General features: G+C 40.4%; 1 protein-coding gene across 1 annotated transcript; it reads right to left on the reverse strand.

The window, feature by feature from the left end:
* Positions 1-287: 287 nt before the first annotated feature.
* LOC137095544 (B-cell antigen receptor complex-associated protein alpha chain-like) lies at positions 288-14,640 on the reverse strand. Its single transcript, XM_067462326.1, has 5 exons — positions 14,497-14,640; positions 6,185-6,658; positions 3,859-3,977; positions 767-835; positions 288-443 (listed from the first exon to the last, which is right to left on the reverse strand). The coding sequence occupies exons 1-5, from the start codon at positions 14,543-14,545 to the stop codon at positions 321-323; spliced, it is 834 nt and encodes a 277-aa protein (XP_067318427.1). The 5' UTR covers positions 14,546-14,640; the 3' UTR covers positions 288-320.
* Positions 14,641-15,965: the final 1,325 nt, after the last annotated feature.

Below are 15,965 nucleotides of genomic sequence, written 5' to 3' on the forward strand. Positions count from 1 at the left end.
GAGGTTGTGAGGGCATAGATTTGGAAGTGACCTTCAAAGACTACTTCCAAATCTGGGCGTTTGCAACTCGGGGATGGCTTGTATATTTCCAGAAAGGTGTCAATATGAAAGGAAAGGAAGAGAGTCCCATTCGGAATATTTTTGCAGAGACCGGAATGCCAGGGAAGCGCTTTTTGCTGCATTGCATTTGCGTTGGTTGTCCTTTGCAGAAACGAGCCTTTGCAAAAAGGGACCGTATATGCATGCATGTGTCCATGCACAATGGGAGGAACCCTATGCTCTGCAGAGAGGACTTCCCATTGGATCAGAATCCAGAGCATTCAGGGCTTTTGGGGTTTCTCCAGCTGGAGGTCGATGACCTTAACGCTGCCAATGTCCTGGTAAGTGGCCTGAAGCCCCCGGGAGATGTCCTCGTACATGGAGCAGTCGTCCAGGTTCAGCCCCTAAGAAGCAGCAAAAGGAGGCGCATTGTTTGGATCTGAAAAATACCCAATTAACTCAAATCTCGTGCTCCCCTTTTGGGGCTAAAGGACCTTCCCAAATTGGGGATACACACACGAGATTGGCATCATATGGTTATCATCTCTACACCTGGAATAATAATAATAATAATAATAATAATAATAATAATAACCCTGTGTCCAGTTCTGGGCAAAGTCACCCAAGAAGGAGATGGACAAGCGGGAGAGAGAGATGTCCAGAGAAGGGTCACGCAAAGGGTCAAAGGCTGGGAAACATTCCGCCCTCTTGATTCCCCGGCACTTACTTCGTAGAGGTTTTCCTCTTCGTAGGGTTTCTTCTTGGCTTGCGAGAGGCGCTCGCTTTCCCATCGCTTCTGCAAAGAAGACCAGAAATATAAGACCAACATCCCCATATATATACACACACACACACACATATACACACTAGCTGTACCCACCACACACGTTGCTGTGGCCAATCTTCCCTCCCTCTTTCTCTCCTTTTCCTCCTTCCTTCGCTCCCTCTTTCCTTCCCTTTTCTTCTTTCCTTCTCTCCTTCCTCCCATCTCTACCTCTTTCCTTCCTTCCCCCCTTTAAAGTCGAACATGACCCCCCTCCTCATAAGAGATAGTAACTTATAGTTTTGCTAAGGGCAAGGACACCAGGCTGGATAATAGGGGTTCAGCCGTGGTCAGTTTGGTGTGTATCATTTAGTCAAGGCTTTTATGCCCTATTTTCATATGTTTATACCTGGGAAGATCACCTGGGAAGAAGGAATCCCACGGGAGCTTTGCAGTGCACCCAAATACCTGGGAGTCACTCTGGACCATGCTCTTACCTACAAGAAGCACTGCCTGAACATCAAGCAAAAAGTGGGTGCTAGAAACAATATCATACGAAAGCTGACTGGCACAACCTGGGGATCACAACCAGATACAGTGAAGACATCTGCCCTTGCGCTATGCTACTCTGCTGCTGAGTATGCATGCCCAGTGTGGAACACATCTCACCACACTAAAGCAGTGGATGTGGCTCTTAATGAGACATGCCGCATTATCACGGGGTGCCTGCGCCCTACACCACTGGAAAAATTACACTGTCTAGCCGGTATTGCACCACCTGACATCCGCCGGGAAGTAGCAGCCAATAGTGAAAGGACCAAAAAACAGAGACATCTCCAGCTCATCCCCTGTTTGGGTATCAGCCAGCATGTCAATGACTTAAATCTAGAAATAGTTTTCTAAGATCTACAGAGACACTCAATGGAACACCTCAGCAAGCAAGAGTCCAAAAGTGGCAGGCTCAAACCCAGAACCTCAACCAATGGCTGATACCAAATGAGAGACTCCCCCCTGGGCACACAGAAGATGGGGCGACTTGGAAAGCGCTGAACAGATTGCGCTCTGGCACCACGAGATGCAGAGCCAACCTCAAGAAATGGGGCCACCAAGTGGAATCCTCGACATGCGAGTGCGGAGAAGAGCACACCACTGACCACCTGCTGCAATGCACCCTGAGCCCTGCCACATGCACAAGGGAGGACCTTCTTGCGGCAACACCAGAGGCACTCCAAGTGGCCAGATCCTGGTCAAAGGACATTTCATCAACTCTCATACTCACAAATTTTGTAATCTGCTTGTTTGCTTTGTTCTGTTAGAAATGTAATATAATTTGACTGGTTGTTCTGACACGACAAATAAATAAATAAATAAATAAATAAATAAATATGTTTACAGCAGAAGGTAACCAATTTATTACTGAAAATCATGCCACAAAAGTATTTGACTTTTCCCACCTGAGACACACCTGAGCTCCTGATGGTCCCCCATCTCACAAACAAGGGACTCTCTTTCCCCCTCAGGGATAGATATCCCTTTATGGACACTGTGGGAGGGTAGTTGGGTTTACTCTCTGTGTTATGATTTCTATATTTTCCTATTTTCTCCTGTATTTCTATATTTCCCTTCATGTATTTGACCTTGCCCTGACCCTCTTGCCCCCTTCCCCTCTCCTTGGGGGAAATCTACAAGGAAGCTGCCCTGCCTCTGGAAAAGAAATCATGAAAAAACCCTTCTCTTTGGACATTCCTTGCATGGAGAATAACAAAGGAAATCTTTTTGACTTCAGAGTTGGACCACCAAAAGGATTTTTCAGTTTGGCAGTTTAATCATATAACAATGGGGGGAATATGATAGATATATGACCTTAGGAAAGTCCTCTTTCCCCCCCAATCTGTTTCTTCTTTCCAATTTTTCCACTGAGGACATTCACCAAAGTCTTCCCCTTTGTGCCCTATCCGATCGTAAGAGGAAGTAATCAATGCTTATCGCAGACCCATCTCAAGACCATAAAGTTAGCTTCTCTGGCAGGCCGGATCCGGACTCGATAAGCTTCAGGACATTACAACTCCATAATCCACTCAAGAATGCATTGTCTCCATTCATCCCGCCTCCCTTCCTTCTGATTCACTGGAGCGTCGAGGCAGCAGGAGCCTCCTGATTGGCTCAGGCGCACCGCGGAAGCCAGCCAATCACCATCTTCCCCCTTTTCTTTTCCTTCTGCTTTCCCTCCTTCTCTACCTCTTTCCTCCCTCTCTCCTCTCTTTCCTTCTCTCTCTCTCTCTTTCTTTCTTTATTCCTTCCTTCCTTCCTTTCTTTCTACCCTTCCTTCCCTCCCTCTTCCTTCTCTTTTTTTCTATATTGTCATTTCGCTTTTCATCATTTAGCTTTTTTGGGGTTTTTAAGTCTTTTCTGCTGTTTTTTTGGGGGGGGGGTTATGAGTGATGGTCACTGGTTGGCCTGTTAGAGGTATAGTGTCCAAATTTATTTATATAGATATATACATGCATACATATACACACCAAGGTCTGGGTTGTGGCACATCTGGTTGGGAGTCAAATGTATTAAAACCATTAGTAACTAAAAGATCAAGACTTTGAAGCCAGCCCGGGTTGGAGTAAGTTCCCAACCGTTTGTCCAGCTTGCTGTTGACCTTTGCAGCTCGATAGACAGTAGCATCTGTCAAGTAGGAAATTTAGGTAATTTAACTAATTTACGACGCCATAAAAATCCCCAGCAGTGTGCAAAAGAATGAGGAAGTACTCCATTGGTGTCACAAGTGGACAGTAATGCAACAGCTCCCCCGGTGGCCGGAATTCAAACAGCATACCCTCATGAAGCTGGAAAGTTAAATAGCCTCTATATATGTTGTGTGTCTATGGCATTGGATGTTTGCCATGTATGTGTGCATTGCGATCCGCCCTGAGAAGGGCAGAATATCAATACTGTCAATAAGTAAACAAATGTTCCGTAGATTATAATGCTAATGCAAAATGACTTCCTCCCAACGTTCTGCCATATGGAAGACTGGAAAGGAAGGAAGGAAGGGAAGAACTCACCCTGAAGAGGAGGAAAAGCCCGGGCCCGATGGCGCTGACCAGGAGGAAGAAGGCTTCGGCCGTGATGATCTTGTTCTTGACCGATTCGCTCATGTTCAGGAAGGCGGCCGGACGGACCCCTCCAGGCAGGAAGAGAGAGAGAGAGAGAAGAGTTCAATCCTAGACACAGAGATCTGACAAGGACCCCCCAAAGGCCATCCAGTCCAGCCCCGTTCTTAACTAGGAGTCACATGTTTGTAACTTGGGGGTGACCTGTATGTAACTCAGGGATGGTCAGATGTTTGTAACTTGGGGGTGGCCTGTATGTGTGTGTGTGTGTGTGTGTATGAGATAGATATAGTATAAATTTGGAAGTGACACCCAAAGGCCATCCAGTCCAGCCCTGTTCTTAACTAGGAGTCAGATGTTTGTAACTTGGGGGTGGCCTGTATGTAACTCGGGGATGGCCAGATGTTTGTAACTTGGGGATGGCATGTATGCATGTATGTGTGTAATATATATAAAGGTAAAGGTAGTCCCCTGACATTAAGTCGTCATGTCTGACTCTGGGGTGTGGTGCTCATCTCCATTTCTAAGCCGAAGAGCCAGCGTTGTCCGTAGACACCTCCAAGGTCATGACTGCATGGAGCACCGTTATATATATATATATATATATATATATATATATATATATATATGAGATAGATATAGTATAAATTTGGAAGTGACACCCAAAGACTATCCAGTCCAGCCCTGTTCTTAACTAGGAGTCAGATGTTTGTAACTTGGGGATGGTCTGTTATGTATGTGTGTATATGTATATGCGTCTGTATTATATATATATGTGTGTGTGTGTGTGTGACTGTATGTATGTGTGTATTTTATATATATGTATGTATGTATGTATGTAGGAGATAGATATAGTATACATTTGGAAGTGACACCCAAAGGCCATCCAGTCCAGCTCTTTTCTTAACTAGGAGTCATATGTTTGTAACTTGGGGGTGGTCTGTATGTATTTGTTATATATATATATATATGTATGATAGATATAGTATGAGATAGATACAGTATAAATTTGGAAGTGACACCCAAAGGCCATCCAGTCCAGCCCTGTTCTTAACTAGGAGTCAGATGTTTGTAACTAGGGGATGGCCTGTATGTATGTGTGTATTTACATGTATGTGTGTGTGTGTGTCTGTGTATATATATATATATATATATATGAGATAGATATAGTATAAATTTGGAAGTGACACCCAAAGGCAATCCAGTCCAGCTTGTCATCCACACACATGAGATAGATATAGTATCACAGATTGGGAAGGGGTCCCCAAAGGCCATCCAGTCAACCTTTTTCTCAACTATGAGTCGTTTGCAAGTCAGATGTTTGTAACTCGGGAACACCTTTGTGTGTGTATACACAAACACCCACCCACACACACAAGATAGGTATGGCATTCTAGATTTGGAAGGGACTCCCAAAGGTCATCCAGTCCAGCCATGTTCCCAACTATGAGTTGTTTATAACTTGGGAACAACCTTTGTGTGTGTGTGTGTGTGAGAGAGAGAGAGATAAATATAGTATCTTTGATTTGGAAGAGACTCCCAAAGGCCATCCAGTCCAGCCCTGTTCTTAACTAGGAATCATTTGTTTGTAACTGGAGAAGAGCCTTTGTATATATGTGTGTGTGTATGTATATATTATATATATACGTATATATACAGATGAGATAGATATCCTAGATGGGGAAGGGCTCCCCAGAGGCCATTGGTAGCGAAATTGCTAGTCTATGTTAAATTTTTGGTGTATAGCTCTATGTTTACATATGGCAGATGTGAGAGACAATTAGGAACTTCTGTGAGAGAAAAGAGTTAGGAACTCCTGTTAGAAATGAGCAGTTATGAAATGTGTTAAAGATATATAGAAGCAGTTAGTTAAATAGAGCTCAAGTTTTAGGAACATAAAGAAAGCCAGTGGTGCTTTAGTCAGAATATAATTTCAGTCAAGAGTGTGTAAAGCAAGTAACATGTTTGTAAATGTGAAACATTGAAAGTCTATTTCAGAAAAGTAAACCAAGGATATTATACTGACTAACCCTCAAGATTGCAACAAGACACAAATGTAACCGCAAGCGTTGGAGCCAGAAGTTATAAATAAACTGTGTTACTTTGTTATACAGAAGAGTGTCTCATTGTCTGTATAAAGGTTAAACAGCACACAGAAAGTCCCAACTAATATAAAAGAAGAAACTGAATCCTTATTAGAGTAAAGAGATTTTTTCTTAAATAAAGAAATAGTCTCCCTCCCTCGCTACACCATCCCTCCCTCCCAGCCCACACTCACTCCGGACCCAGAGGTACGTCCCACAGGAGTGTCCCCGGCCACCCGGCGCCTCCACAAAGCAGTAATACATCCCGGAGTCGTTCCTGAGCGCCGGGCGGAAGGAGAGCCGTGACACTCCCTTTCTGCGGTCCACGGACACCTCTCGGTTCCAGGCCCCGGTGGCCGCATTAGAACTGTGGCTGCAATTCGGGGAGCAGGAGCGCACCCAGGTGACGTTGGCCTGGGGAGGCTCAAAGCTGCACTCCAGGGAGGTGGAGTAGCCATCTGGCACGATGCGGGAGGCCGGGACGGGCCCCACGGAGACGGTGTTGCGGGAAAGGCCCTGTGGCACCGCCGGATCAGCCGGAAGCACGGCATCGACGACGGTGACATTCTGAACCGAAGCTTCGGAGGACCACTCCACCCCCTTGGAGGGCCACCCCGTCGACGAGACAGCTTCATACACATCGGTGGCCTGTTGGCCGTGAAGGCGACCTGCAGAATACAACAACAAAATAACTTGTATTGTCATTGTTCATAGAATCATAGAATCATAGAATCAAAGAGTTGGAAGAGACCTCCTGGGTCATCATCCAGTCCAACCCCATTCTGTCAAGAAGCAGGAATATTGCATTCAAAGCACCCCTGACAGATGGCCATCCAGCCTCTGTTTCAAAGCCTCCAAAGAAGGAGCCTCCACCACACTCCGGGGCAGAGAGTTCCACTGCTGAACGGCTCTCACAGTCAGGAAGTTCTTCCTCACGTTCAGATGGAATCTCCTCTCTTGTAGTTTGAAGCCATTGTTCCCTTGCGTCCTAGTCTCCAAGGAAGCAGAAAACAAGCTTGCTCCCTCCTCCTCCCTGTGGCTTCCTCTCACATATTTATACATGGCCCTCATCATATCTCCTCTCATTCTTCTCTTCTTCAGGCTAAACATGCCCAGCTCCTTAAGCCGCTCCTCATAGGGCTTGTTCTCCATCAGAATTAAAGCATCATTATATATGTAGAATTCCTAAAACAAAAACACTCGTCTTTGCGCAGCCCCTATTAATGCCAATGTATTGATTAATTGAGGGATTAAATGATCAGATGGATGGATGGATAGATAGAGAAAGACACAGGTGAATAGATGGATAAAGAAAGAGAAACATATTGGTGGATGGAGGGATAGATAGAGAAAGACACAGGTGAATAGATAGAGGGAGAAAGAAAGAGAAATATATTGGTGAATGGATGGATAGGGAAAGACACAGGCGAATAGATGGAGAAAGAAAGATAAAAACATTGGTGGGTGAGTGGATAGATAGATAGATAGATAGATAGATAGATAGATAGAGACACCGGTTAATAGATAGAGGGAGAAAGAAAGAGAGAAACATTGGTGAATGGATAGATAGATAGATAGATAGATAGAGAAAAGAGAAATGTATTGGTGAGTGGATGGATGGATAGATAGAAAGAGAAAGACAGGTGAATAGATAGAGGGAGAAAAGAAGGAAATATTGGTGAATGGAGAGAGAGAGAGAGAGAAAGGAAGGAAGGAAGAAAGAAAGACAAATAGAGGAACAGAAAGAGAAACATTGGTGAATGGATGGATAGATAGAGAAAGAGACAGGTGAATAGATGGAGTAAGAAAGAGAAACATGGGTGGGTGGATGGATAGATAGATAGATAGATAGATAGATAGATAGATACTAGATAGATAGAGAAAGGTTAATAGAGAGAGAAAGAAAGAGAAACATTGGTGAATGGATGGAAAGATAGATAGAGACACAGGTGAATAGATGGAGAAAGAAAGAGAAACATTGGCGAATGGATGGATGGATGGATAGATAGAGAAAAGATAAATGAATTGGTAAGTGGATGGATGGATAGATAAAGATAGGTGAATAGATAGAGGGTGAGAAAGAGAGAAACATTGGTGAATGGATGGATAGATAAAGACACAGGTGAATAGATGGAGAAAGAAAGAGAAACATTGGCGAATGGATGGATAGATAGAGAAAAGATAAATGAATTGGTAAGTGGATGGATGGATGGATGGATGGATAGATAAAGATAGGTGAATAGATAGAGGGCGAGAGAAAGAGAGAAACATTGGTGAATGGATAGATAGATAGATAAAGATACAGGTGAATAGATGGAGAAAGGAAGATAGAGGGGTAGGTAGGTGGATGGATGGATGGATAGATAGATAGATAGATAGATAGAGAAAGACAAGAGGTTAATAGATAGAGGGAGAAAGAAAGAAACATATTGGTGGATGGATAGATAGATAGACAGACAGACAGACAGACAGACAGACAGACAAACAGACAGACAGACAGATAGAGAAAGATACAGGTGAATAGCTAGAGGGAGAACAAAAGAGAGAGAAACATTGGTGAAAGGATGGACAGACAGATAGATAAAGAAAAGAGAAATATGTCGCTGAATGGATGGATGGATAGATAGAGAAAGATGTAGGTGAAGAGTTTGAGAGATAGAGAAGAGAAATGTATTGCTGAATGGATAGATAGACACAGGTGAATAGAGAGAAATAGAAATGTATTACCGGATAGATAGAGAGAGAGATAGATAGATAGATAGATAGATAGATAGAGACACAGGTGAAGAGAAAGAGTGATAGAGAAGGAGAGAAACATATTGGTGAATGGATGGAGAAATAGACAGACAGATAGGTGATAAACAAGTGACGAGATAGAGAAATGTATTGGTGAATTGATAGATAGTTTAATAAAGGCAGGTGAATAGATAGATAAAGAGAGAAGCATATTGGTGGGTGGATGGATAGATAGATAAAGACATAGGTGAATAGATAAAGAGAGAAATGTATTGGTGAACAGATAGATAGATAGATAGATAGATAGATAGATAGATAGATAGATAGAGAAAGACAAATTAATAGAGAAAGAGAAATGTATTGGTTAATAGATAGATAGATAGATAGATAGATAGATAGATAGAGAAAGACAAATGAATAGACAAAGAGAGAAATGTATTGGTGAATTGATAGATAGATAGATAGATAGATAGAGAAAGACAAATGAATAGAGAAAGAGAGAAATGTATTGGTGAATTGATAGATGGATAGATAAATGGATAGAGACAGACAGACAGACAGACAGACAGACAGATAGATAGAGACACAGGTGAATAGAGAGATAGAGAAATAAATGATGGATGGATGGAGAGGTGGATCAAGAAGTAGATGGTAGAGGAAGACCAAGAAAGAAATGGATAGGTAAGTAGGTAGGTAGCTAGATAAAGGAAGATCTATCTACCTATGACTGGATGGTCATCTGTCAGGTGGGATCAGATGGTGCCTTCCTGCCTAGCAGAATGGGGCTGGACTGGATGGCCTTTGAAGGCCCCTTCCAACTCTAGAATACTATGATTGATCTACCATCCCTTTTTCTTGGTCATCTGTATTGCCATCTATCTATGGCTGGATGGCCATCTGTTGGGATGGATTGGATGGTGCCTGGCAGAATGGGGCTGGACTGGATGTCCTTTGAAGGCCCCTTCCAACTCTAGGATATGATGATTGATCTACCACCCCTTTCTCTTAGTCATCTGTATTGCCATCTATCTACATCTGTATTGCCATCTATGGCTGGATGGCCATCTGTTGGAATGGATTGGATGGTGCCTGGCAGAATGGGGATGGACTGGATGTCCTTTGAGGGCCCTTTCCAACTCTAGGATACGATGATTGATCTACCATCCCTTTCTCTTGGTCATCTGTATTGCCATCTATCTACATCTGTATTGCCATCTATCTATGGCTGGATGGCCATCGGTTGGGATGGATTGGATGGTGCCTAGCAGAATGGGGCTAGACTGGATGTCCTTTGAAGGCCCTTTCCAACTCTAGGATACTATGATAGATCTATCATCCCTTTCTCTTCATCTAACTTGCCATCTATCTATGGCTGTATGGCCATCTGTTGGGATGGATTGGATGGTGCCTGGCAGAATGGGGCTGGACTGGATGTCCTTTGAGAGCCCCTTCCAACTCTAGTATACGATGATAGATCTACCATCCCTTTCTCTTGGTCATCTGTATTGCCATCTATCTACATCTGTATTGTCATCTATCTATGGCTGGATGGCCATCTGTTGGGATGGCTTGGATGGTGCCTGGCAGAATGGGGCTGGACTGGATGGCCTTTGGAGACCCCTCCCAACTCTAGGATACGATGATAGATCTACCATCCCTTTCTCTTGGTCATCTGTATTGCCATCTATCTATGGCTGGATGGCCATCTGTTGGGATGGATCGGATGGTGCCTGGCAGAATGGGGCTGGACTGGATGTCCTTTGAAGGCCCCTTCCAACTCTAGGATACGATGATTGATCTATCATCTATTTCTCTTGGTCACCTGTATTGCCATCTATCTACATCCGTATTGCCATCTATCTATGGCTGGATGGCCATCTGTTGGGATGGATCGGATGGTTCCTGGCAGAATGGGGCTGGACTGGATGTCCTTTGAGGGCCCCTTCCAACTCTAGAATACTATTATTGATATATCATCCCTTTCTCTTCATCTGTCTTGCCATCTATCTATGGCTGGATGACCATCTGTTGGGATGGATTGGATGGTGCCTGGCAGAATGGGGCTGGACTGGATGTCCTTTGGAGGCCCCTCCCACCACTTAGGATTCATATTTCAATTTCTTCCTAACATCCCCAAAATATAGAGACTCCTGTGTTTGATGTTCTAATCTCTTTCTTTACTTGGATGCCCAGAATATTATAATCTAATCAATTGGATGGCCTTTCCAATCATAATCAATTGATTGGCCTTTCCAATCATAGGGTTTGGTGCCTCCCTTTGGGGCCAATGGGGTGGTTTTGGTTCCTTTTTCCTGGCCCTCTTGACAGGAAACAGAAGAGAGGCGGCTCTTTCCTTTGAAAGGGTCTATTTAGGGGACTTTGCAGAGCGGAACCCAAAATCATCTCCCTCCAGGGAATACTAATGCAAAAATAGGGCAAGCATATGGTCCCTTGTCAAGTGCATCCGCATTGGAGAGTTAATGCAGTTCAATACCACTTTGGCCACCATGGTTCAGTGCAATTGGAGTTATAGTTCAACAGGGTCTTTGTTTTTGCAAACTGCAACTTCCAGGATGGCATTACAAAGACAATGATAAAGTATTAAAATGATCAATAATAATAATAATAATAATAATAATAATAATAATAATAAGCCTTGCAGAGTATTAAATTAATCAATAATGATGAAAATAATGTCTTCCAAAGACAATGGTGAAATAGTGCATCAATAATAATAATAATAATAAGCCTTGCGGAGACAAAGGTGAAGTATTACATCGATCACTAATAATAATAAGCCTTGCAGAGAGAGTAGTGGAGTATTCAATTGATCAATAATAATAATAATAATAATAATAATAATAATATACCTTGCAGAGATGGTGTTAGAGTATTAAAGTTATCAATAGTAGTAGCAGTAGTAGCAGCAGTAGTAATATGCCTTGCATACATGAGGGTGGATTATTAAATTGATCAATAATAATAATAATAATAGGCCTTGCAGAGACAATAGTGGGGTATTAAATTGATCAATAGCAATAATAATAATAATAATAATAATAATAATACACCTTGCAGAGACAATGTGAAGTATTAAATAGATCAATAATAATAATAATCCGCTTTGCAGAGATGGTGGTGGAGTATTAAATTGATAAATAATAGTAGTAGTAGTAGCAGTAGTAATATGCCTTGCATAGATGATGGTGGATTATTAAATTGATCAATAATAATAATAATAATAATAATAGGCCTTGCAGAGACAATAGTGGGGTATTAAATTGATCAATAGCAATAGTAGTAATAATACTAACAATAATACACCTTGCAGAGACAATGTGAAGTATTAGATTGATCAATAATAGTAGTAGTAGTAGCAGTAGTAATATGCCTTGCATAGATGACAGTGGATAATTAAATTGATCAATAATAATAATAATAATAATAATAATAATAATAATAATAGGTCTTGCAGAGACAATAGTGGGGTATTAAATTGATCGATGATCATGATAATAATAATAAGTCTTACAGAGACAATGGTGGGGTATTAAATTGATCAATAGCAATAATAATAATAATAATAATACACCTTGCAGAGACAATGTGAAGTATTAAATAGATCAATAATAATAATAATAATAATAATAATAATACACCTTGCAGAGATGGTGTTGGAGTATTAAAGTTATCAATAATAGTAGAAGTAGTAGCAGTAGTAATATGCCTTGCATAGATGACAGTGGATTATTAAATTGATCAATAATTATAATAATAATAGGCCTTGCAGAGACAATAGTGGGGTATTAAATTGATCGTTGATAATGATAATAAGCCTTACAGACACAATGGTGGGGTATTAAATTGATCAATAGCAATAATAACAATAATAAAAATAATAATACACCTTGCAGAGACAATGTGAAGTATTAAATAGATCAATAACAATAATAATAATAATAATAATACACCTTGCAGAGATGGTGGTGGAGTATTAAATTGATCAATAGTAGTAGTAGTAGTAGCAGTAGTAATATGCCTTGCATAGATGACAGTGGATTATTAAACTGATCAATAATAATAGTAATAATAATAATAATAGGCCTTGCAGAGACAATAGTGGGGTATTAAATTGATCGATGATCATGATAATAATAATAAGTCTTACAGAGACAATGGTGGGGTATTAAATTGATCAATAGCAATAGTAATAATAATAATAATAATAATAATACACCTCGCAGAGACAATGTGAAGTATTAAATAGATCAATAATAATAATAATAATAATAATAATAATAATAATAATATGCCTTGCAGAGATGGTGGTGGAGTATTAAATTGATCAATAATAGTAGTAGTAGCAGGAGTAGTAATATGCCTTGCATAGGTGACGGTGCATTATTAAATTGATCAATAATAATAATAATTATTATTATTATTATAGGCCTTGCAGAGACAATAGTGGGGTATTAAATTGATCGATGATAATGACAATAATAATAAGCCTTACAGAGACAATGGTGGGGTATTAAATTGACCAATAGCAATAATAATAATAATAATAATAATAATAATACACCTTGCAGAGACAATGTGAAGTATTAAATAGATCAATAATAATAATAATAATACGCCTTGCAGAGATGGTGGTGGAGTATTAAAGTTATCAATAATAGTAGTAGTAGTAGCAGTAGTAATATGCCTTGCATAGGTGACGGTGGATTATTAAATTGATCAATAATAATAATAATAATAATAATAGGCCTTGCAGAGACAATAGTGGGGTATTAAATTGATCGTTGATAATGATAATAAGCCTTACAGACACAATGGTGGGGTATTAAATTGATCAATAGCAATAATAATAATAATAACAATAATAATAATACACCTTGCAGAAACAATGTGAAGTATTAGATTGATCAATAATAGTAGTAGCAGTAGCAGTAGTAATATGCCTTGCATAGATGACAGTGGATCATTAAATTGATCAATAATAATAATAATAATAATAATGATAGGCCTTGCAAAGACAATAGTGGGGTATTAAATTGATCAATGATAATGATAATAATAATAAGCCTTACAGAGACAATGGTGGGGTATTAAATTGATCAATAGCAATAGTAATAATAATAATACACTTTGCAGAGACAATGCGAAATATTAAATAGATCAATAATAATAATAATAATAATACGCCTTGCGGAGATGGTGGTGGAGTATTAAATTGATCAATAATAGTAATAATAATAAACCTTGCAGATGCAATGGTGGAGTATTAAATTAACCAGTAAAAACAACAACAATAATTCTTGTGGAGAGAATGGCAGAGTTTAAAATTTAATAATAATAATAATAATAATAATAATAATAATGTATTTGTTATCTCTCATTCTACCTTGTTCAAGTCAAGGTAGAATGCAGCTTAAAAGCACACAAATATAACACAAATATAAAAGTGCACAGAACAAAGAGGAAAAGACCAATCCTAACAAAATGTAAAGTTGTTGCTATTATTATTATTATTATTATTATTATTATTATATTTACGATTCTATTTATTCTCTCCGAAAATAGACTCAAAGTGGCAAAACAATTCTTATAGTTAGAAATTAAGTTGAAATTCCTAGTTTAAAACAAGCTACGGCTCAATGCGGTGGTTTTATAAGGTCTTGAGACCTGGCAGCCAAAGTGGCGCTAAACTGCATTAACTCGGCAGTGTAGACGCACCCTTTCCATATTTGTTTCCCCAAAGAATTCTCACCTGCAAAAAGGCCGAAGAGAAGCCAAAGGTGAGCAAGCCCTCCTTCCATTCTTCGGAGCCTTTGAGTCTTTAGAGGCAAGGACACTGCCTGCTGGGTTCTAGAGTTGTTTTGGCTCTGTCTCAGCCTGGTGTTTTTCCTTTTTGTTTCTGCAGACAGGCCAACGGAGATGCGCATGGATGCTCCTTAATGCTCCACCCAGCATCCAGCCCACAAACACCTCCGTTTTCACTGCTCTCATTTATTATATTTTAGCATATTCCTCGCCCATCTTGGCATAGGAGGAATTAGGAAGCCATTGATCCCATAAATCAGGCTTCAGGATAGTTTTTTTTAATGGGCACAAAAACTGCAATTGCAAAAATTAGGGAGTATTACTATTATTGATAATATTATTATCTATCTATCTATAAATGCTCTGTGCATAATGAGTACCTTAAAAACAAAAGAACCAATGAACGAAATCACAACAAATTTGGCAACAAAACGTCTCACAACACAAGGAGTGGCCATCACTCACAAAATTATGATTTTGTCATTTGGGAGTTCTAGTTGCGGGGATTTATAGTTCACCTACAAGCAAAGAGCATTCTGAACTCCACCAACAATGGAACTGAACCAAATTTGGCACACAGAACTCCCATGACCGACAGAAAATACTGGGGTTTGGTGGGCATTGACCCCAAGTTTGGGAGTTGTAGTTCACATACATCCAGAGAGCACTGTGGACTCAAACAATGATGGATCTGGACCAAACTTGGCACAAATACTCCATATGCCCAAATATGAACACAGATGGAGTTTGGGGGAAATACATTTGGGAGTTGTAGTTACTGGGATTTATAGTTCACCTACAATCAAAGCATTCTGAACCCCATGAACAAGAGAATTGGGCCAAACTTCCCACACAGAACACCCACGACCCACGGAAAATTCTTAAGGCCATCAAGTCCAACTCCCTTCACCAGGGCAAGAAAACATAATCAAAGCCCTCCTGACAAAGAGCCATCCAGCCATAGATAGAGATAGATGTATATGATTCACACACACACAGATAAAGTATCATAGATTTGAAAGGGACCCCTAAAGAAGAACAATTATATCTTGCATATTCCAGAGTAGGCAAACCAGACAATCTCCACATCAACACTGACAAAGAAACAGCAAGAAATACTGTTTACCCACAAGCATCAAGACATTACATATATTAGAAACCAACACTTTCTCATTACTTTATTTTCTAGCTCATGAGACTGGGCCACAGCAACACGTGGCAGGGGATAGCTAGTTATTGATAATAGAAAAGAGTGTGTGTGGCGTTCAGACCCAAGCAGGCCAAATCGAACACAGCTTGATGCCCTCCTAAGGGCATATGCTGCAGCAATAAAGGCTGCAAAGAAATCCTTCTTTGCGGCCAATATTGCGTCTGCAAAGAACCGTCTGGCTGAGCTGTTTCAAGTTGTCAGAGGAT

This window comes from Anolis sagrei, chromosome Y (assembly GCF_037176765.1).
Source record: "Anolis sagrei isolate rAnoSag1 chromosome Y, rAnoSag1.mat, whole genome shotgun sequence".
Lineage (NCBI taxonomy): Eukaryota > Metazoa > Chordata > Lepidosauria > Squamata > Dactyloidae > Anolis > Anolis sagrei.